This window comes from Ailuropoda melanoleuca, chromosome 5 (genome assembly GCF_002007445.2).
Source record: "Ailuropoda melanoleuca isolate Jingjing chromosome 5, ASM200744v2, whole genome shotgun sequence".
NCBI lineage: Eukaryota > Metazoa > Chordata > Mammalia > Carnivora > Ursidae > Ailuropoda > Ailuropoda melanoleuca.
Genome location: NC_048222.1, coordinates 52,774,423 through 52,797,090, shown reverse-complemented (window position 1 = coordinate 52,797,090; position 22,668 = coordinate 52,774,423). Strand labels below are relative to the sequence as shown.

Sequence of the window (22,668 nt, the reverse complement as noted above, 5' to 3'; positions counted from 1 at the left end):
CGCTCTGGTTAGCAATCCTCTCCATCTCTGCAGAAGCCACTTATATTATGCTTTAAACTCTAATCCTTTTCTTAATGTTATAAAAAAAAATGAAAACAAGGATAAATGCCCTACTAAGGGCTACTACTTAAGGAGAAGGCAGGCAACCCAGATTGGGACCATTTAGGAGGGACACTAGTAATCCCAAGTGAGAAGCGTGCTGATGTAATGGAAAGAGCAAGTGGTTTGGGACCAGACAGAGCTGGCCTGGAATCCTGGCCCCTCTGCTCAACAGCTCTTTGCCTCGAGTGAGTCATCTAACTTCCCTGAGCCCCCAGTTTGGCCAAGGGTAAAACAGAGATAGTCCCTCCTACTGTGCAAGGTTGTTTCTATATTGAGGTAATATGTATAAAAGCATTAGCATAATTCTTGAATATACTAGACACTCAAAAATTGGAAACTATTAATAAACTCTCACTTTAAAATATTCCAAATTTTCTTTTCAGTAGCCTTGAGAAGGCCCCTGTGTACCACTGTTCAGGGCATCTCAATGTATCAATGGTACACTGCAGAAATTCGGAGGCACCATGCATGCCAAGTCTAGAATCTTATTCCTGTTTTACAAGCGTAGTAAATACAACTTTTAAAGGAGTAAAAGACATGCCCAAAGCTCCACAAATAGTAAGTGGCAGAACTAGATCTTAAACCTCAGCCATCTGTTTCCAAAACCATTATTCTATTTACTATTCACCCACAAATCCAAAGGTATTTGCTTAATTCCTTGAAGGCTTTGTTCTGGGAACTGGGGATGCAGCAGTAAATAAAACTGTCATTAAAAAAATAATAACCCCCATGGAGCTTACATTTTAGTGGCAGGATGTAGATGGCAAATGAAAAATAAAAGATATATATTACATCAGAGAGTGAAAAGAATTATGGAAAACAGTAAAACAGGGAATGGGATAGAGTGTGCTGAGGAGAAATAAGGGCACCTTCATTGATAAAATGGCATCTGAGCAAGAATGAAGGATGCAAGGTGGAGGTGGTATGCAGCAGGGTGACCTCTGGGATCCACGGAAAGAATATTCCAGGCAGCAGAAGAGCCAGTACGAAGGCCCTAAGACCTGCCCGTCATGTTTGGGTAAGAGCAAAAGCTCCAGTGTAGCGGGACCACGCGAAGCAAGGGGTAAGTTAAGTACAAAGACATGAGGTCGGTTGAGGGTGGTGGTGTGCGCAATCACAGTAGCAGAAGAGCCAGGTTATATTGGGCCTTGTACACTCTCCTAAGGACGGTGGTTTTTATTCAGAGTGGAACAGAAGCTGCCGAAAGGTTTTAAGCAGAAGCAAAAAGGTTCTGACTCAGTTTCCAATAGGTCGTTCTGGCTGCTTGATTGCAAACTGAGTATGGGAAAGAGGGACAGGAGCAGCGTGGTTAACAGCAAGGAGGGATGAAGGCTCTGGGGGTGGTCATGTGGGTAGAGAGAAACAGTCAGAATCTGGGATATATTCTGAAGGGAACCCAAGTGACACCAAAGCTCTTGGCCTCAACAACTAGAAGGGCCAATTTGCCATTTACTGAGATGTCAAAGATTTAGAGAAGCAGGTTTTGAGCTACATTAGCTATTTGGCATCAAAAGAAAATCTAAACACCAAGACTATTACTCAGAAGAATTCAAGGATCATTATATGACCTTCTGAAAAAGCTATAAAATTGTCTAATATAATAATCATTTATTTGGTAATAAAGATACTGATGTAATAAACTTTCCCATAAATCATAGGTGACCTTAATTTAATATCCAAATATTTCTTTTGCTGAAAAGTTTCAGACTTTCAGGCATTTCAAAGATCATTTGATGAACTTCATCACATTACATGTAACGTTATTAATTTTAATTAAAAAATCATGTGTATTTCAAATATAGACAGAATACAAAAGTATAGCCATGTGAAATACAGACTAAAACCATAAACGCAATCACTGCTCATTCTAAACTTTAGCGATCCAGTTATAGATGGGCTGGTTAATCTATTTCACAGAGGAAAAAAAAATCAGACTTATGTCTCTAAGTCCTTTACCATTTCGTAAGTAACCATAGAAGCTTGAAAAAGTCAAAATCTCATTCCCAGGACTTTTTGCCTTGTTGTGCACAGATTCCATTTTGAAAGACCTGTGGGGGGGATAATAAGGATATCATTAAAGATATATGAAAAATATTTTTATAAATAAATTGAAGATTTGAGTGCATGACCACTTCAAAAAGAAAATTCTGGAATTGAACACAGGTTATTTTTAGCAATGTTGCCCACATTAATCTCTTTGGTAAATTTCCCCACTTTGTTCCTACTAAAACCTTAATCCCAGTTTTGAATCTTAGTTTACCAGAATTATCTTGTGACTCACTTTTCCAGGAGGAGCCCCGCTACGTTAGGTCACATAATTTGTGGTTAATGCAATATATTTTGAATCCTAATATGTTGACATCTGCCAGAGTTCTCCCCAGGTACTGTAAGGACCTAAGGAAGGCATGCTTTACCCCAGGCCAGTGATTCAACCATAGCAACTTTCAGGTACTGTTCAGGAATATTTGCATAAGCAGATGGCTCTTTCTTTAAAATGCAGTTACGTCATGCATCCAGCTGTTAAACCCACAAGGATTTCTCAACCTTCACAACCACAGTGAAATGTTAGTGAAATGGCCAAATCTGTTGGAAGGATTTGGTGTGACAGATCCAATACACATTATTTTGATTTCCTAAAAAAAATGACACGCAGTCTGACAAATCAAAGTTGAAGAGACTGATTTCGTAAAGTAGTCTCTAATCCTGACAACTCCTTCACTAATTTGTTTTAATGAAGAATTTTGTAAAGAATTAACTAATGTATGGCAGCAATGTTAAGGCTATGTAGTGGAAGGTGGGCTGGGAGCCCATAATCCCCCCTCAGGGCACCAGACACCCCCTCTATATGCTATACTCTGTTTGACGAGCAAACTCAGAATGAAAACCTCTGTTAAATAACAATGTAGTCCCTCCCTTCATGATATTACTATCATGCTCTGTGGGATCATGATTAGACAGATATAATCTGTTAGCAGCCCAAGTTCTTAGGAATTTGAAGAAATCTTGGTGGTCACCTATCCCACCCGCCTCATTTTCTAAGTGAGGAAAGCAAGCCCCAGAGGGTCTAAGTGACTTGTCCCAAGCTATGTGTGGCTACTAACAACAAAACCAGGCTTTATTCCCAGGTTTTCAGGCTCCAGGCTGACTGCATTTTCTGCTTTATCATACTTTTCAGCGCATTGTAGTTTTCTCAGTCATAGAAAGAAAAGTAAAAGAAGCCTATATGAAACTTAAGTGTGTGTGTGTGTGTGTGTGTGTGTGTGTATGTATACACACAGAAGAAATGAAAACAGAGGAAAATTAAGTATATAAACCGCAGAAATTTACCAGTCTATTTCCTCCGGATTAGGGCCACAGAACAGAAAATGGGAAACCTTGCAGTACAGAAGCATAATAATGGAAGGAAGCATAATATCAAATTCTAAATAATCCATAGTCTTGCTACCAAACTGTAGGTCCACTGAGGGCAGGAACTGTGCTGACCATACAGTGCCTGGAATTGAGCTCCTATCACAGGACAGAAATGTCAGGGACAGTTTACCATCATGTAGTGGGCAGTGCAAACCATGTCTCTTCTGTAAAAGCATTTGGATGGTTTCACCTCAGACTAATTATTCTCTTTATTCTGAACACCAAAATACTTACCTATAGTACAAAGATTTTTCCTCATTCCTTTAGCCTACTTCAGTGGGCTCTTCTATTTATTTCATGTGCATTATTTTTATCATTTGAATTAGTTCCTACCCAAATGAGAAATTTATTGATATAGTGCTAAGGACATATGCAGTAAGCACGTGAATTCAATCTTCTAACATCAGACTGGAAAACTATACTGAAATTTAGCAGTGGAAGAAGGTAAACGCACAGAGTTAAGGTTAGTAATGAATCAGGCTCTGGAATTGGACTGGTGCTCAGCTTTGAATCAGACTCTAAGGAGCTGAATTAATCTTGGAGTTGGTATCTTTTTGCCGTAAGACTCAATATCCTCATCTTTACAAAGAGCAAAATAATAGTACCTCTATGCCAGCTTCGCATATTGGATGAAACCATGTAAGCAAAGTACTTACATGGTGACTAACAGACATTAAACATTCAAAAAACAACAGCTATATTACTAAACTGTATTTTTTTGTAAATGAGTTACTGATTGCCTCTAGTTTAATATGCCGACGTATCAATTAAATGGTGCGATTTGAGGTATGAATTGTGAAACTTTTTCCGCTGATATATGAAATACATTATCACTGGCATTTACTTAAATGTTCTTTGTTCATATTTAATTCACAGCAAGTAAAATGGATTTTAAGGTGTGTATGAATCAATCTATCTATCATCTATCTCTCTACCTATCTACTAAATCATTCAGCACCCAGCACTATGATTTTCCTGGCACATATTATGAGAGCAATGGATATTTGTTGAATGAATAAATTTTAAAACATATAGATTGATTGCCCAAATTATCCTGAGATCCCAAAGAGTTAAGAGGAAGATTTTCTTAAATGTGTTTTGAGCTAAAGGAGCTGTTGCACGTTAACTCTTCATCTGGAAAGAAGGAAGGAAGGAAGGAAGGAAGGAGAGGAGAGAGGGTAGAAAGCCAAATATAGCACATAATGATAATTTTTTTAATGTCCTAAATAACAACAGAAAATCTTTACGCATCTCTTACCTGTCAGTTCCGCATGCCAACTCTAAAGGCATGTTAACTAACTTATTAACTACAAATAGTCTGCTCAATAAATAAACTAGAGTGTTTGACTCTTGCAAGGAATCACAATTATTCTCCAGTCCTCTTGGCAACCCAACCTGATTTGGAAGAGTGGACGTGTATTTATTTGACAAGTCCAAAACTTTTTTGGAAAATAAATTAACTTTTGAATAGTCTGTTTTCATTTCATCATTGCACACATCCCAGCCCGGCAGCATCAATGAGAAGCGATCTTCATTTGAGGCAAGTCCTAAAGAAACAGAACCCTGAAGCTTTAAAATATTGAGATGCTTAATGCAGAGATTATCTAATTCTTTATCCACTCCCCATGGCAAAAAGCAAGATAGGAACAATTTAGCTGCATCTACTGTGATGTTGGCATCTACTTTTCTTGATGGCTTAGGGTGCATCTTTTTGGAGTTCTTTGTTTTCTTCTGCCTTTTAATGCCATCACTTTCCTCTAAGAACTTGACAGTATTATCTCCTTGGGCTGGGTTTTCACCAATAGGCTTGGCTTGCGCCTCTGCTGAGAGAGAACCACAGGCAGTTTTATTTCTTTTCAGTGTCAGTGTTTTCTTCTCCACTGTGCTTTTGGCTCTTCTCAGGATCTCACTACCGTAGAATGAATTAGAAGGGTCAACATCACAGATTGGAGTTGGCAGCAAAAGTTCAACAAGATTTTCCAGATCAAATAGAAGGATATGAAAGCCAATATTACTCCATTTTGTCTTCACAGGCAAGACCTTAAAAGGTCCTGAGAAAGACTTGGCATCAGCAACCTAAAGGAGATTAAGAAAAAAAAATTATGTCTAAGGGTTCTTATTTTTTAAGTGATTTTATTAAAAGTTCCATATTAAAATGGCATAAAATGAAAGCATTAAGGCAAGTCATTTTAATTTTTTTGTCTGTTATAAAAATTTCCCTCTAAATTAAACACTCTATATTCTAATATTCCTTAAAAACTTTTTTCTTCCTAAAACTTTTATTTTTCCTTTAAAAAATATGAATTAGGCTTATGAAGTAAGATAGCATCAGATTAATGCATTTTCATATATGATTTCATATCTTCCTATCAACATAGCCGTGAAGACATACAACAGGGAAAAAGTGGGTTTGAAAATTAAGTAGAAGAACATGGGGCGCCTCGGTGGTTCAGCTGGTTAAGCATCTGCCTTTGGCTCAGGTCATGATCCCAGGGTCCTTGGATGGAGTCCTGCATCAGGCTCTCTGCTTAGTAGGGAGCCTGCTTCTCCCTTTGCCTGCTGCTCCCCCTGCTTGAGCGCTTGTGTTCTCTCTCTCTCACAAATAAATAAAGAAAATCTTTAAAAAAAATCAAGAAGAAGAACAGAACATCTGCAAGAATTTAGAAAGTCTTGACAAAAATGTTCTCTTCGAATTTGTTTAAAATTTTAAATATTTGGAAGTAACCTAGATGTTAACCAGTATCAAAAAGCTTTTTTTTTTTTTTTTGAAGTCTTGCATTATTCATTTGTTCTTTCTCTGCCTAAAATGATTTTGCCCACAACATTGGCATGGTGGGCTCCCATACTTCAGTTATGTTTCTGCTCATTTATGAAGCCTTCCTTGAGTACCCTCTCCCCTCATTCCAACCCATTACTCTCTATCCTCTTCCTTGCTTTTTTCTTCCTAGTACTTACAATTACCTTATATTACATGAGAAATTTGTTTACTGTGTATTTTCCCCCATAGCATCCTAACTCCACCTTTGCAGGAGTTCTGTGCGTTGTTTTGCCCCCCATGCCTATAAAATGATACTGATATATGGCATTACTAAGGCACTCATTAAATATTTGTTGAATGAATGATTAACATATGTATACAATAGAACACCATTAAACTATTTTAAAATCATGGTGTAAAACAATATTTATTGGGAAAAAATGATCTATTAGGCAGAAAAAATAATCCCCGTTTCATAAAACTACATGTATGAATATACAGATATATTTACATATTGATATATTCACATATGTAAGTATATTTACACACATATATTTAATATATAATATAAATATACATATATAGTCAATATATAGTCAACATAAATACATATATATACCTATATATATGTATGTATAATATATGGCATATATATATATGCCAATCCATATATATACCTATAATATATGTATGTATAATACATATATGTACATATATGTATAATATATGTATACACATATATGCGTGTATTATATGTGTGTGTATACACACACACACACACACACACATATATATATATATATATATATATATATATATATATATATAGTGTCACGAGAGGCATGCACCAAAATGTTAACAACAATTAATTGGGAAGAAAGGATTAAAATGATCTTTATTTATAACTTAGGGTTTTTTGTTGTTGTTTTATTTTTTTTTAGTTTTTGGAGTTTTTTCCAGTGATATATTTAATTTACAATCATAAAAGAAGAAAGTTTAAAAAAACCAACCATTAAAAAATTTAAAGGTAAAAAAACAAAATGGGGCAAACTTAAACATATTTCCTCTAATACGACAGTACAAAGGTTAATATAATTATTAATAAATGATTTTTGCAATCAAAAATAAAGAGTACTAAAAAGTCTGAAAAAAGCAAATAGCATCAGTAGCAATTAAAAAAGAGTAACATCCAAATTAAAATATGAGGGAAAATGCTTACCACCAGTAGTAAAAAAGAAGCAAAACTGAGATAATAATACCATTCATTACCTATTAATTTGGCAAAGAAGGCTTCTTACATTATTCATTATTATGTAATGTTCAGTACATACGACATAACATATAAGCCGTAATTTGGTGTTTTTCGGATTATCAATGTTGTATACAAAGAAACAGGGACATAACTATATAGCACCATTGTTCATTATTGCCCCAGACTAGAACCTAAATGTCAGTGGAATGGACAGATACTGTGATGTATCCATACAACGGAAAAATATACAACAGTGAAAATGAGAGAACTGACAGACATTCAACATCATGTATAAAGTGTGTGAGACTACCCACATAATGTTGACCAAAGAAGCCAGACATAAAATAATTAACTGTATGACTTCATTCATGTTAAGTTAAAAAAAAAAAAAACGGGCAAAAAACCCCAACAGGATTAAGGATGCATGCACAGATATTAAATCTCTAAGGATGGTAGTTACTTTTCAAGGACAGGAGGACATAGCTTCTACAATGTTGAATATTTTACTACTTAATCTTTGTAGTGATTATGCAGGGAAGCGCTCTGAGATAATTCATTGTGCTATCCATTTTTGTCCTGTGCTTAGTTTTTCCTGTATTTTATACATTTCATAGTAAATAAATACTGTTAATGAAATGTCAAAGGAATATTAACAAAGTGTCCCCATTCTGGCTAAAGAAATAGAACTTTCCCTGATTCTATACCTCTGCCTGCTGTCAGAGGTGACCAATACCTTGAATTTCATGTTTGCGATTTCTTTGGTTTCACTTAATGTCTTAACCTTAAATATGTATTTCCAACTGACCTATTTACTTTTTTGTTTTATATTTTCCTACATATATATTAATACACTGTTTATAATGTTCCAATTTGCTTTATGATGAAATTTATATTTGTGGGATTCATATTTGTTGATGATTACAGCTGTAGTTCTTCCATTTACACTGCTGTAAAGTATTAAGCTATATAATGCAATTTATCTATTGTTTTTAAGTGTCCATTTAAATTATTTTCAAGACTTACTGTTGCAAAAGAAAAGCTAGAGTGACAATAATTCATAAGATAGGCACTTCTTTAACTATGAGATTATCCAAATTCTTCTCCCAAGTGATCTGTACCAATCTGTAAATCTCATAGCATTGTATGACAAGTTTCCATTTACCACATGCTCATTAACACAGGATTTTATTTTGTCAATATATGAGATATAAGTTGTTATCCCTTGTAGTTTTAATTTTCATTTCTTTAATTATTACCATTAATTGAGTATCAAGGCAATATTTCATTGGCCTTTCATGTTTGTTGTATAAAGTGCCTACCTATGGCTTTTATAAACTTTCTAGTTATCCTTTTCTTATTGATGTTAGGGTTATACATTTATTCTGGAAGTTATCTTTTGCTGGTTATGTGATCCAAATACCTTCTATATGTGGCTTGTCTTTCCAATATTTTTTAAAAGTGTTTTCTGACAGGCGCTCACTCAGTTGGGTGGGCGCTGGACTCTTGATTTTGGCTCAGGTCATGATCTCAGGGTCATGGGATCAAGCCCCATGTTAGACTCCTCCCTTAGAGCTGAGTCTGCTTGTCCCTCTCCTTGTCCCTTTGCCCCTCCCTCCACTCTCTCATGATTGCTCTGTCTCTTTCAAATAAATAAAATCTTTTAAAAAAGTGTTTTCTGATAAACACTGAGTTCCTATTTTACTACTGTCAAACTTAGGAAACTTTAAAGATTATACTTTTTGGGTTGTCTTTACAAAGAAGAATAAAAACTTTCCCTATTCAAAGGAAATTAAAGTGTTCACCTATACTTTTTCCAAAATGTAAAGTTTCAAACAACTTTTTTTTAAAAAAGATTTTTATTTATTTATTTTAAAGAGAGAGTGTGAGAGAGAGGGGGAGAGATTATGGGCAGGGGGAAGAAGCAGACTCCTCATTGAGCAGGGAGCCAGATGCGGGGCTCCCCAGGAAAATGGCCTGAGCTGAAGGCAGATACTCAACTGAGCCACCCAGGCGCCCCAGGTTCACACAACTTTTTAAATCTTTAATACTTTTCTTTTTCATTTATGTGTTTGGTTTGCAATAGGAAATTATTTTCATTTTTTTAATCTTGATATCAATTGTTCCAATATCATTTATGAATGTGTTCTTTTCTCACTGATCTGCTGCCTGAGACATTCATTGATTTATCTAGGACCCAGGATATTTCATAGTATAATAGCTTTACAAAAAGACTTCGGATCTGGTGGGAAGGTTCTCCTATCCAGTCGTCCCTATGGTCTTTTACTCTTTCATATAAGTCTGAGGATGTTTGTCAAGTTTCAAATTGTATCTCCCACTTACTTAGACCATGCTTAATTTCTTTCGATAGTTTACTGATTGTTCAGAGGGACGCTTATATTATTTGCTTATCAATTTTTTAAACTTCCTGTAGCTATGGGTCCTTTTTCATTTCTGATATTAGTTTTGTTGCTTTTGCTTTTTTTCTTGCCAGATGTTTATTGATTTTGATATTCTTTTCAAAGAATCAAATTTTGACTTTGTAGATCCTCTCAATGGAATAATGTTTTTCTCAGAAGATTGTTTCACTGAGCATACTATTTTAATTTCACTTATATTCTCACAGCACTTTTGAAGGCATTATTCTGTAGTCTTCGGGTTTCCTTTGATGCAGTTGAGATGTCAGCTGGTAGTCTGTCACTCCGTCTGTCTTTTCTCTCTGTTGCTTTTTAGATCTTTTGTCTTTACTATTCTGCACAGAATCATAGAATCACGAGAATTCTTTTGGGTGTGGATGTTTTCCCCCCAATCCTACATTGTATCTGAGTATTTCTCTCTCTCCTGAATTTTGTTAAATTCTCAGACTTACCTTTTTGAATATCTTCCCTCCCCATCCCTTTAACCCTACACAGAACTCTGATGAGCTGTTTGTCACACACTTTATCCTCTCTCATCTTTTTTTTTTTCATCTCTTTGTCTCTTGGTGCCTCATGCTGGGGATCACTTCAGAATTCTTTTAGCTTGCCAATTTTCTTCTCACCTATCACTACTGTAACATTTAACTTACCTACTGAGTTTTTAATTTTGAGTTTTATATTTTTAATCTCTATAAGTTCTATTTGGTCCCCTTAAAAAAACAAATTGTTCATTTTTACAGTCAGTTATTTCTTACTTATATTTTTAAACCATTCTTTTACTTTTTAAAAGGTACTTATTTGGTATGATCTATCTATAATTCCAACTTTTAAAATCCTTGTGAATATTCTGCTTTTTGATTTTGCTGATGTTTTTCCTTATGTTTTATAACTGTGTGTGTGCATGTGTGAAACGTTATCAGTGAGAAGCCTTTGAGTCATGGGTTGAAAATGCATTCTTTAAAAGGCAATTTGTGTTTGTGACTGCCATGTACCCAAGGGGTACGGATGTTTATTTTACTAGCCCACTAATAGATAGAAATCGGGTTTGTAAGTAGAATTAAAAATTAAAATTCATAGCTCCCTGAATCCATGTGGTGTATGTTCCAAAGACTCCTAGTAGATGCCTGAGACCGCAGAGAGCACCAAACCCTATATTTACTATGTTTTTCCCGATGCAGACACACCTATGATAAAGTTTAATTTATAGGGCAGGCACAGGAAGAGATCAACAATAACTAAGAATAAAATAGAACACTTAGAAGAATATACTGTAACAAAACCTATGTGAACGTGGTCTCTCTCTCTCAAAATATCTTACTGTACTGTATTCACCCTACTTCTTGTGATAATGTGAGATGATGAAATGCCTAGTGATAAGATGAAATAAGCTAAATGACACAGGCACTGTGGTGTAGCTTTAGGCTACCACTGACCTGATAACATGTCAGGAGGGGGATCATCTGCTTCTGAACCATGGGTAACGGAAACTATGGATGTGGGGGACTACTGTATTTAGTTTTGATTAGGGAGAGAGAAAATGGGCACTCTCTTACATTTCACGATGGGTGTAAATTGGCATCTCTTTTATAAAAGGCAGTTGGCAAAATGTATCAACAACCTTGAAATATTATATAACCTTGGATATAGAAATTCTTTTAAAAACGATTTATTCTAACAGTAAAATTATAAAGATACACGAAATTATATGAAGAAGAATGTTCATTATAGAATTGTCTCCATAAGTAAGCTGAAAATAACATAAATTTCCCATAATATAGATTTGGCTAAATAGATTATTATGATTTATGCACACATTAAAATACCAAGCAGATATTAAAAAGAGGTTTTTTGTAAAATATATAGTGCCATAGCAAGAAATTCACATGTATTATCTATGGAAAATCCCAAGATTTAAAAAGCATAATCTCATTTTTTATAAAATTGCAGAGATTTCTTAACATCTCCTTTTGATTATATCTCCAAAAAATGCATTAATCAGATTAAATTTAAAAGCGTAAGAAGATTTGCTAGAATATCAAAGGCTAATGTTTTAGATATATTAGCAACTCACAGAAATTAATTAGCAAAATACTTGTATCTCAAGAAATAAAATGAGCAACAGACAAAAATACCACAGAGGTGGATAGTCTTTAAGCCATTTGTCTCAATAAAAATGAAACAAGCATAAAATTTTACATACCACACTGGTTTTGAGCCTTTACATTTGCTAAAATTTTCTCAAACTTAGTAGCAAACAAAAAGTAGAGGATCCCATGCTCTTGAGTGCTCATTTTACCAGGACTCTGATGACACCTAGATGGCCTTATCTTTTTTCAAAACATTATGGTGACATGTATCAAGACTCTTAAAAATATACACTATCATTTTCTCGGGGCACCTGGGTGGCTCAGTTGGTTAAGCATCTGACTCTTGATTTCCGCTCAGGTCATGATCTCAGGGTTGTGAGATCGAATCCCAAGTCAGGCTCTAAGCTGGGTGTGGAACTTGCTTAGGATTCTCTCTCCCTCTCCCTTTGCCCCCGTTCTCCGAGCTCTCTCTCTCTCTTTCTGTCTCTCTCTCTCTCAAATAAATAAATAAATAAATAAATCTTTAAAAACAATATGCAACTAACATTGTCTCTAATTGACATGCTACTTCATGTTCTCGGAGGTTACCATTCCCAGATCTATGCTTTGGGTCTATCCCTGTTTTCATTCATTCAGCACACACTCAAGAGGTCCTTGCTGCAGGCCGACTAAGTAGAACATGGTATGAGTCGCTGTCCACAGAATACGGAACAAGACTCAGCATCTGCACAGATGCAGCTCCCACCCTTTACACTCAGAGCGGGAAGAGACAGGTGCCCAGCAAGAACGGCACAGCTTAGATAAAGGCAGAGTAAGGGCCAGTGTATGAAGCAATGAAGGTCTGAAGCAAGCCCCTCATATCCGGCCTTGATGACTCAAGAAGTCTGAGCAGAAGTGACAACACACTGCAATCTGAAAGAATAAGGAGAAATGAACTAAAGAAAAGTGCAAGACCAAGTACTCCAGGCAAAGAAAAAAACACGAGAAGACCCCTGGAGTGACAGCTGGAGTTGGGGTGAGGGTGTATGTAGAGAGCATGTACTGGGACAAATTTTAGTACGGCTGGAGAGCAGAATATGGAAATGCAGATGAGCCAGACAGGACAGGAGCCAGACGACATTAAAGCCTTGCAAACTCTGTTGAGTTTCAGATTTATTCTGTTGTGACGCTTGAAGGGGTATTTAAGAGAGGAAGTCACCTATTCACAAACTCTAATGATGTCTTCTGAATTACAGGCTAATCAAGCAGGCTGAAGACAGAGTCCCACACTCCTATGCACTTCCACTTCCCAAAGCTATCATCTCTGGCCACAGTGTCTAGACTTCTCAATTACTGGGCCAATCACAATCACAGCAATGATTCTAGCAATATCACACACTCCCTGGTCTGGTCTCATCCTCTTATTTTGTGACCCACACAGCCAAAACAGACCCATTGCACTGTGGTAAACAAAAATCCTAAATTTCTGTCCCTAAATATAATCACCTTAAGCCTCAGGAGCAACTGGACACTTTAGAATATTTTCAAAATCATAAATATTATTCCAAGTATTTTTTTAAGATTTATTTATTTGAGGGAGAGAGAGAGCACGCACAAGTGTGTGTGGGGGGGTTGTGTGTGGGTGGGAGGGGCAGATGAAGAGGGAAAGGAGCCCAAGCCAGTGCTTGATCTCAAGACCCTGAGATCAGGACCTGAGCTGAAACCAAGCGTCAAAGACGCTTAACCAACTGCACCACTCAGGTGCCCCCTAAGTTTTTTTTAACATACAATAAAGTAGGTTTTCATTTGGAATCAAGTCAATACAGATTACAAGTATAAACCATTGTTATATCTTAATGTCCTAAAATGACTGAATATTTTAATTCTAGATTGTTCTCATTGTTTAAAAATTTTTAAATCTTTTAAGAAATAGTATATTTTTAAAGTCATGTCACCAAAGGACTTTAAAAACAGTTTCACCATCATTTTGAACATCAGTAATATAGAATGACAACAAATGCCAATAATAGTCATTACTGAGCTTCCATATTATAGATTGGACATGCACAATATTTAGTAATATTTAGCAAAGGCTATAATAAATGTTAACCTTATTTATATTTATATGGTACAATATACAATATATTCTGCCAACAAGAATTCTATTAAAAATAGTCTGCTAAAAATTTTTTAAAAAAGTAAAAGTATTATACTAAATCATGACTGAATAATGTTGTGCAAAAAATATAAATATATTACTTTTAGATGAAGTATATGCAAACCATCATTTTTACAGAAGTGCTTTTGAAACATTCATCAATCTGATTACGATTAAAAACTTTAGACCAAGTAATTGAAAACAAAATGTATTGCATTGAATCTATATCACTGCAAAAGTGTGACAGCTAAATATAAATATAAATTTTAAGTTATTAGCTCATGTGTTGTTGATAGAATGCTCTCTGATTGCCTGACAGATAGGTCCCCAAAATGCACTGTCCAGGGTTTGTACACATAGAGAAGGTTCTGGTATTTTCCCCAATATGCCATCATTTTTAGTCCCACTCTCTGAAGCTCCAGGTTGAAGCAAGGGAGGAGGTGTTGTTTACAATCTGGACAGCAAGAGGGTAGCACTAAGGGACAATAGTCCATTCCAACCTCTGAACTTTGCAAGCCTGGGGAGTAAAATGGTACTGACATATCTACATGTGAATGCTCTCGACAGCAGGTGGGGGGTAGGAAGAGGCACACAGAAATGAGCTCTTTGTCTGAGTACACAGACTTTGGGAAAAGCTACTGAGTCAGAAAGTCTGCAAGTGAATCCCAGATGGCCAGCGGGACAGGAATTATTCTTCCACTCCCCGCAAGAACCCAGAGTAAATGACAAGTAAAACTGAAGTCAACAACACAAAATTCAAACTCTTCAACAACCCAATATACACATAAAAAGCAGCACCAGAAAAGACCCAAAAGTTTAGAAGAAAAAATGTGATAGATGTGAAGGTAAAAGTCTAACATCTTTATTTTAAAAAGTTTATTCATTTCCTTATTTTTCCTTTCTCCTGCTGTGTTCAGCTTGTGCCTCTTCTTTTTTCTATCTGATTCAGAAAGACAAAATGGTTAAACAAGACTGGTTTTACCCCCTGCCTTTGAAGGTGGAAATGCACTGTCTGACAACATGTTCTGATAAGACTTCTCTCTGAAAACATATTGGATCCCCCACTGAGTTTGTTGTGAAAGGATCTGACCTGCCCAAACTACCACAACCACAAAATAAGTTTGATAAAACTGACTCTAAAACTACCTTCATCTTCTCACTTTTGTGACTGTGACTGTGCACAGTAATACCCAATACAAATATTTAAATACTTGTGAAAAGACATAGAGATGCTAGCTGCAGAGAACATTCTAGGTATTCGGTTATGTGAGAGCAGAAAGAATTTAGAAATTAGCTGATCTTAAACCAAAGGAAAATGAGGAACAGAGAAGCAAAGTGGCTTGTTCGGTTACTCATTTGGTAAATAGTCAAGTCAGGGTTCCCAAGTCCATTTTTTTCCTGACTATTCTTCATATGACATTATATGACATAAATTTCTCCAAGAATAGAATAGTGTTTCTTATTTATTATTTCTAAGATGCTCATTAGCTAAGCATTCATTGCAGGAAACACCATATTCACAGATGTATAAAAAATAAAAAGCCATCATTATAGGAAAACATTCACTAATGAACTGATCACTTATAAAACTAGTACCCAAACATGCTTCCCTTTCTAACCAAAGTCCCACCCCACCCATCCGTCAGGCGCTGACTGATTATTAAATGACGCGTTCCAATCACAAAGTAGATCGCAAATGCTGTTAAAAATGAACATGAAGGATTACACTAAATCCAGACAGGGACGCCAGACCTGAGTCGCACCCAATGCCACTGACAACTAAGCATCCAGCCGAGGAGACCAGTTAGCAACTGAAGAAGAGAAAATTAATTCAGATGCTTCAAATAACCAATGTTTTAATGCAAAGGGTAAAAGAGAGGTCTGTGGAAAACTTACCTTCTCAATACCTTTCCAAAATAACTCTGCATTGTGAAACTCAAAAATGAGGTAAAAAGCGACAGATTGTATACCATACAATTAAATTAGAAAAAAAAAATACACAAGACAAAATACACGATTTGTTCTACAGTCATTTAAAGAATTCGTGTGAAATGCAATCATAATCTAAACTTAAATATAAAATAAAATAAATTACATTATTTTAATAATTTCATTTCATTTTTTTGGGTTAAAAATAAAACCTATTTTTAATATTTTTAATAGCTAACTCATCAGATTAACCCATGCTCTCCACTTCTTCTGCTCCTGGTAGATCACTTTCTGCTTTCTGCATGCTAATCACAGGAGCTAAGATACTGACTTTCCAGTAATTTTACCTCCTCTTGTTTTCAACCTTCTTTTCCCAGGTGCGCTTATAACTTTAACTGCATATTTTAATAAGTTATGTAAACACTGAGACCCTCTGCACATAAAATACAATCCCTAAGAAAACTAAGGGTGATAATCTGAAAGACCCTATGATGAGGGGTCTCTCCAAAACCCATGAGCTAATTAGATCAAGCCACTGTAACAGATTAGAAAATAATCAAATAAAAAATACAAAGATTCTGTACTCTTGTTACTCTGAAAATTTTTAAATTATTTCTATTCATCAAATAAACAAAAATTGGAAGTCACAGTTGATGTATTCCAGGTATAATTTATGCAAGAAAAAAATATTAGGAATTCTCCAAAATGTATCTATCCTCAAGGAAAAGTATCCACATCAAAAGATATATGACAATAAAAGTTTTTCAAATAGTTTTACAGAAAAGGTAACATAATTTCTTGAAGTAGAAAATTTTCCGAGAAACAAGTCTACAGTGTAGATGAATTTATAATCTAATACTGAAGAAGTTATCTTCAAAACTGAAGCCACAAAGAACAGAAGATACATACCCAGATATGAAAAGAAATTACAGTAGGTGCCTACATCTTTGCTACCAAAAATTTCATATAGTTGTTTTTGTTTTATGAAAAATGTAGAGGTTTCAAAAATAAACATTGACTCTGATTTGAAGATGGAAAAGTTTAGAATTTGAAGCAAACTATTTCTTCCAAATGTCTACCAATAATAGTTGAAATATATATATTTTTAAAGAAACACAAAAAACATTTAGCCAAGCTCAAAAACAAAATAAGTATCTCTGAGGACCAAACATGGACCAGAAAAACAAAATGCTAAATGGAGCTGAAGTCACAGGTCCGCTTAGCATCAGGTCTACAAGCAGGTGGTTGGGCTTTAGAATTTGATTTCTGAGGATACTGTCAAGACTGGGCGGCGGGGGGGGGGGGGGGGGGGGGGCAGTGGATGACCTAGAAAAATTGTGATATAACTCTTAACTGAATCAACCCAGAAGCTAGTTCATTGACCAGACAGGCACACACCCAGTATCAATCGAGTCCAGGCCTCCTTCTGAACTGAGGACCTTGAGGAAGTAAACAGACGCAACAATAAAACCAACAGAGAATTTCAGCTGAGCATGGAAGGAGAGAGAGAAAAATAAAACATCAAAATTTAAAAACACAGAAGAAAAAAAAATCTCCTCTAGAAATCAGCTTGTAAACCAAACTATCAGAATGTAGGAAATCTAATACTCAAAAAGACCGCTAAAAAATAAAAGCTGAAACATATCTACTCCAGATGAAATCAATCCTCTGGAATGAACTGGAAAAAGAAATGATTGAAGAGAAATTAAGGAAATAACACAAAAATGAACAAGGAGATATGAAAGAAAAAAAGCAAAAATAAAATGAATAAACTAAGAAGAATTTATTAGAAATATTAGGAAAATGTAATAGCTATACTGAGAATGCGGCAGAGGCAAAGTAGGAGACACTGTGAATAATTATATGCCAAAAGCTTGACTCAGCTTATGAAGCAGACCTAGGTAGATCCCTTCACTGGGGCTCTACCCCAAATCCAAATCCTACCTCCTTCACTGATGGGTCCTTGCCCACTGCAGCCCCATAGTCTCTCTTTCCTCCCTCCACTCTTGAGCCATCACTTTCTGATCCACACTCTTACCCTTAGGTAGCAGTCACAGAAAGTGTGCATGTGTGGAAGCTTAATTTTCCCCCCAAAGTGAAGCTCCTTAAACCCAGGAACTGTATTTTCTGGTGTGAGGTATTTGCGAGCAGGACTCATGTCAGATGATTCTTCTCCTTCTCCTTCCTCTCTTCCTCCTCCTCCTCCTCCTTTTTTTAATTCCCAAATCAGTATTTTGCATATAGCAGCATTCAAAAATATTCATATAATGAAAAAAAGTGTCTATCTCGTACATGATCAGAGGAATGACACATGAAATGGTACTAAGACAAGAAGTGAACAACAGTAAACTTCAACCTTACTGTGGGTACTTCACCAACAAAGAGCCAGAAAAAGGTCCCAGCTATGTGTGTGCAGTCTCTTCCCGTAACAGGAGACACAGTCTTTTTCAGGGATGAGAACAAAAGCCCAGTGCCACCTTGGTGAGCTCTATCTAAAGACAGGCCTATCGCTGCCAAATATTCCTGGTGCCTTAGCAAAGCCAGAGATGCTCAGCTTTGCTTTCAACCTAACAGGGCTTTCCTTTCCTTCCAATCATACAACAGAGGGTTACCCTGGAACAGAAAAATCACACCAGAAGAAACAATGATGGATTTCTACTCCATGGCAACACAGAAAAGCCTTATTTGGATGTGGTCCCAGAAGTCAAAATAATAATAATAATAATAATAATAATAATAATAATAACGACCTTTAGTCACCGGTATTTTATTAAATAAAATATCCTTCTAGATTTGTAATCAGGATTGTATACTTTCTCCTAACCACATTTTTTGGCACACACATTTCACCAAATTTCAGAGTAGAATACTAAAAAGTCAGACATTTTTTTCTTACTTTCAAATATCACAAAGGTATAATTTGTGCTCTACAATTGGGTATTAAATCATGGTTACAGTAACACCAGCCTCCTCACCAAGAAAGTTACTTCATCTCCTGCCATGCCGCGCGGCAACATTCTCCTGGTGAGCTAGGCTTACAGCTGAACACCACCCTTGCCTTCTCTTCTCCTAACTGCACTCGGTGGTTGGCACTGCTCTCTGATTCTTCTGCTGTCTCGGCCTTCCAGCCTTTTCTGACTTCTCTGCCTCTGTGTCTGTCCTTATGCTCAGAATGCCCCAATACCCATCTAGAGAAAATCTACCCCCAAAGAAAACTCACTTCCCCAAAAGACTTCCCCTTTTCTAATCTCTTCTAGTCATCATCTTGCTTTCCTTGGGTATTTCACGACATTATTTCCTTCCCAATATTTACTTTTTGTCACCATCATGCGTGTGCACGCGCGCGCCCACACACGTACACACATAACTATTTTCATCCATCCCAATCTTTAAAAAGCTGACCATGCCTCAGCCTCAGTGCCTTCCAGCAACAGGAATCTGTTCTGTTAAGAGTTCATAAAACATGGAGTCTTTTACAGAGGACTTCTTTGAGCCTTAAAGAGTCAGACAAGCTGAGTCCTATAACCATGGAGGGTAAATGTACTGACTTCATGGCATCCTCCTCCTAGTGACTGTTCAGTACTGAAACATAATAGTTGAAGATGTTATTTCAGGTCTTTTTGAAAAATAACAAAGAAAACCCAGCACATAAAAAAGTACATTAAGAATTCTTTTGCTTATGGTAACTTGGGATTCAGCCCTAGGGTGTTAGTGATACACATTTCTGTAAACCCACCTCTAACCTTCGTGTGACCAGAGAAATTCACTTAAGAAACTGTCGCCTAAGTGAAAAATAAGTGCCTCACAACACTAGCCCATTTAAGCACCTAATTACAGGGTCAGTCAAGAGTCAAGCTGCCCCATAACAGATTGCCTTCATCAGTGGGTTCCTGTCTACCCAGCTAGCATGCCTGCACTCCTGGCTCCTGGATGTCCTTGGATGTCCTTGCCCTGACTTTGGACTATGTCTCTTCAAAATTTTACTGAAGCAGAATTTGGGGTAATTTGGAAAAGGACAAATGTGTTTCTTAAATAAGCCATTTCTCTATAGATTACAAATGGAAATCACTGTTTTCTATCACTTCTCTGAGCATGTTTGTGCTTAAAATCATAGGATGCTTTCCTAGGTCTTTTAAAAATTCTTTAAAGTGAAATTTCAGATGGAAAAGATATATACCTTTAAAATATTCATTAAACTGTTAGACTATGCTCCAGCAGTTTCTTTCAAAACACACCTTAACCAAAAGTGAATGCATGTAAGTTACTTTGTCACAACATTGAAGAGTTCAGAACTTCCTTCAATGTTTATTAATCTGAGAGGAAATTTGCATTGATGTTTTTTAGTGAGTATAGTTCTGCAATTTAAGTGTTCTTGTTTGCCTTGTTTCCTAATTTACCATTTATCTTTTCCTTATCAATTTGTAAGAGCCTTTTTGATGTAAAGATATTAATCCTCAAATATATTGCAAATATTTTTCAAGTCTCATTTGGCTTTAAATTTATAGATTTTGAGAATTTCTACAATATCTTTTTTAAAAAATTTAAATAGTAAAAACTATAATTTTTGTTTCATGTATCTGAATTTTGCCACTCTTAGGACTTTCACAATGTAATTACTAAAAATAGTATTACCTATTTTCCCCTAGTAATCTATCTTCCTATATTAAAACTTCTATTTATCTGAAATTTATTTTTGTGAAAGGTAGAGAGTAGGGACATCATTTTATGTTTTACCTAAAAATACACTTAATTGTATAAAGGCCACTTACTAACTTTCCTCTATGATTTTAAGTTCCATTTTTTCCAAAAGATCAAATTACGATTTATATACATGCTTATTCCTAGACTCTTTTTTCCTTCCCATTTATCTTTTTGCCTAGTCATTTCTGAACTCTACTGCAGATGATAGATAGATAGATAGATAGATAGATGATAGATAGATAGATAGATAGATAGATAGATAGATAGATAGATAACAGATAGATTATGACACACAGGCAGATAGATAGATGATAGATGAAAAAGAGATATACTTAACATCTGAGAAGGAAACCCCATACCCATCATTCCTCTTTTGCTTATTTTTCTTATCTCACTTTATACATTTATTTTTCCAGAATCCTATAATGAAATCACCAAGGTCCCAAAAACTCACCAAGGAGATTTTGAAAGTTACTGTTATTAAATGTATAGATTTGTGACTATGGAAATCTTTAGAATACTGAGCTTTCCCTGTGGGAGTCCATGATGTTATTGAATCAAGTTATTTTTTTATGTCTTTGAGTGATTTTTAAAACATGTGTTCATATGGCTCTTAAATATTTCTTATTAAATTTATCCCTATTTTTTATATTTTATATTGTTATTATCAATGGAATTTTTATACTTACTGTTATTTTCTATCTTGTGTGTTTTTTTGTATTAGCACATAAATTTTGTCTTCAGCATTACCATGCTTAACTTTATTTTTTGTTTCACTAGTTCTTCTGTCCTATTCATTTTTATATAGATTATCCACTATTATACTTGAATAAAGGGAATTTGTTTCATTCTTTCCATTCCTATTCTTTTTATTCTTTTTTCTTAACCTTTGGCATTTGCTAATACTGCCAGGAAAGAAAGAAAAAAACAAACAAGTTAAGTAATAACAGGGATAGCATATTATTATAATCAAATTGGTATTATTATTGCTTTTTAAAGGTTTATTTATTTATTTTAGAGAGAGAGCACAAGCAGGGAGGGGCAAAGGGAGAGGAAGAGAGAGAGAATCTCAAGTAGACTCTCGGGCATGGATCCCGACGCGGGGCTGGATCTCACAACCCCGAGATTATGATCCCAGCTAAAACAAAGAGCTGGACACTTGACTGACTGAACCATCCAAGAGCCCCTATCATTGCTTTTTATAAAAAAAAATGATTCATTCATTTTCTTAATGTTGGCTAAGGTGGGATAGTTTTCCTAGGTCCATTTATGTGAGTAACCACCCCTCTTTAATCCCTGTCATTAAATTTGATTTATGCAGTAACGACAGGTAATTGAAAGAATATCAAGTACATTTTAACAACATAAACTAGTAAAGATCGCATATGAATTTATAATCCCAAACAGCTTTCTTCATCAAATATCTTCTGAAAGTAAAAGCTAAAATAATGTTTATTGGGAGCTCAATAAAAATCTAACCAAGTTTGTATGTACTAATACAGAAGAATGTCTGCCGAATAGTTTTGACATAACAAAGCAATTTGTAGAATAGCCTCTAATATAATCAATCTCATTTCTTTGTGAAAGAACAACTTATATACATGCACACAGACCTACACATGTTTTCATTTTATGGTCCAGAAAGGAACACAACAGCAGCATCATGGTATGGAAGCTAACACAAGGACTGTAGCTTGAAGAGTGAGAGAGGATTCTGTATTATCCATAAATGTCAGGGTCCTCCCTGGACTGTCAAGCATTCGTTTCCTAAAATTCAGCCTTGATCCATTAGTGATACATGAAAACCAATACTGCTACATTGTATTTTGGAAAGTCTTAAATTACAAGATAAACCATACCTGAAAAGTCAAATTACT

The 22,668-nt window shown here is 35.6% G+C and overlaps 1 protein-coding gene and 1 long non-coding RNA gene across 2 annotated transcripts in view; one reads left to right on the top strand and one right to left on the bottom strand.

The window, feature by feature from the left end:
* WDR72 (WD repeat domain 72) overlaps positions 1–22,668 on the bottom strand; it is a 212,792-nt gene that overhangs the window by 83,638 nt on the left and 106,486 nt on the right. The window contains exons 15-16 of the mRNA XM_019806345.2: positions 4,772–5,589; positions 2,059–2,150 (exon numbers count right to left, since the gene is read on the bottom strand). Of these exons, the coding sequence (XP_019661904.2) occupies positions 2,059–2,150; positions 4,772–5,589 (910 nt within the window). The remainder of the gene's footprint in view (positions 1–2,058; positions 2,151–4,771; positions 5,590–22,668) is intronic.
* LOC117802367 overlaps positions 1–22,668 on the top strand; it is a 481,710-nt gene that overhangs the window by 391,486 nt on the left and 67,556 nt on the right. The gene's annotated exons all lie outside the window — the stretch shown is intronic.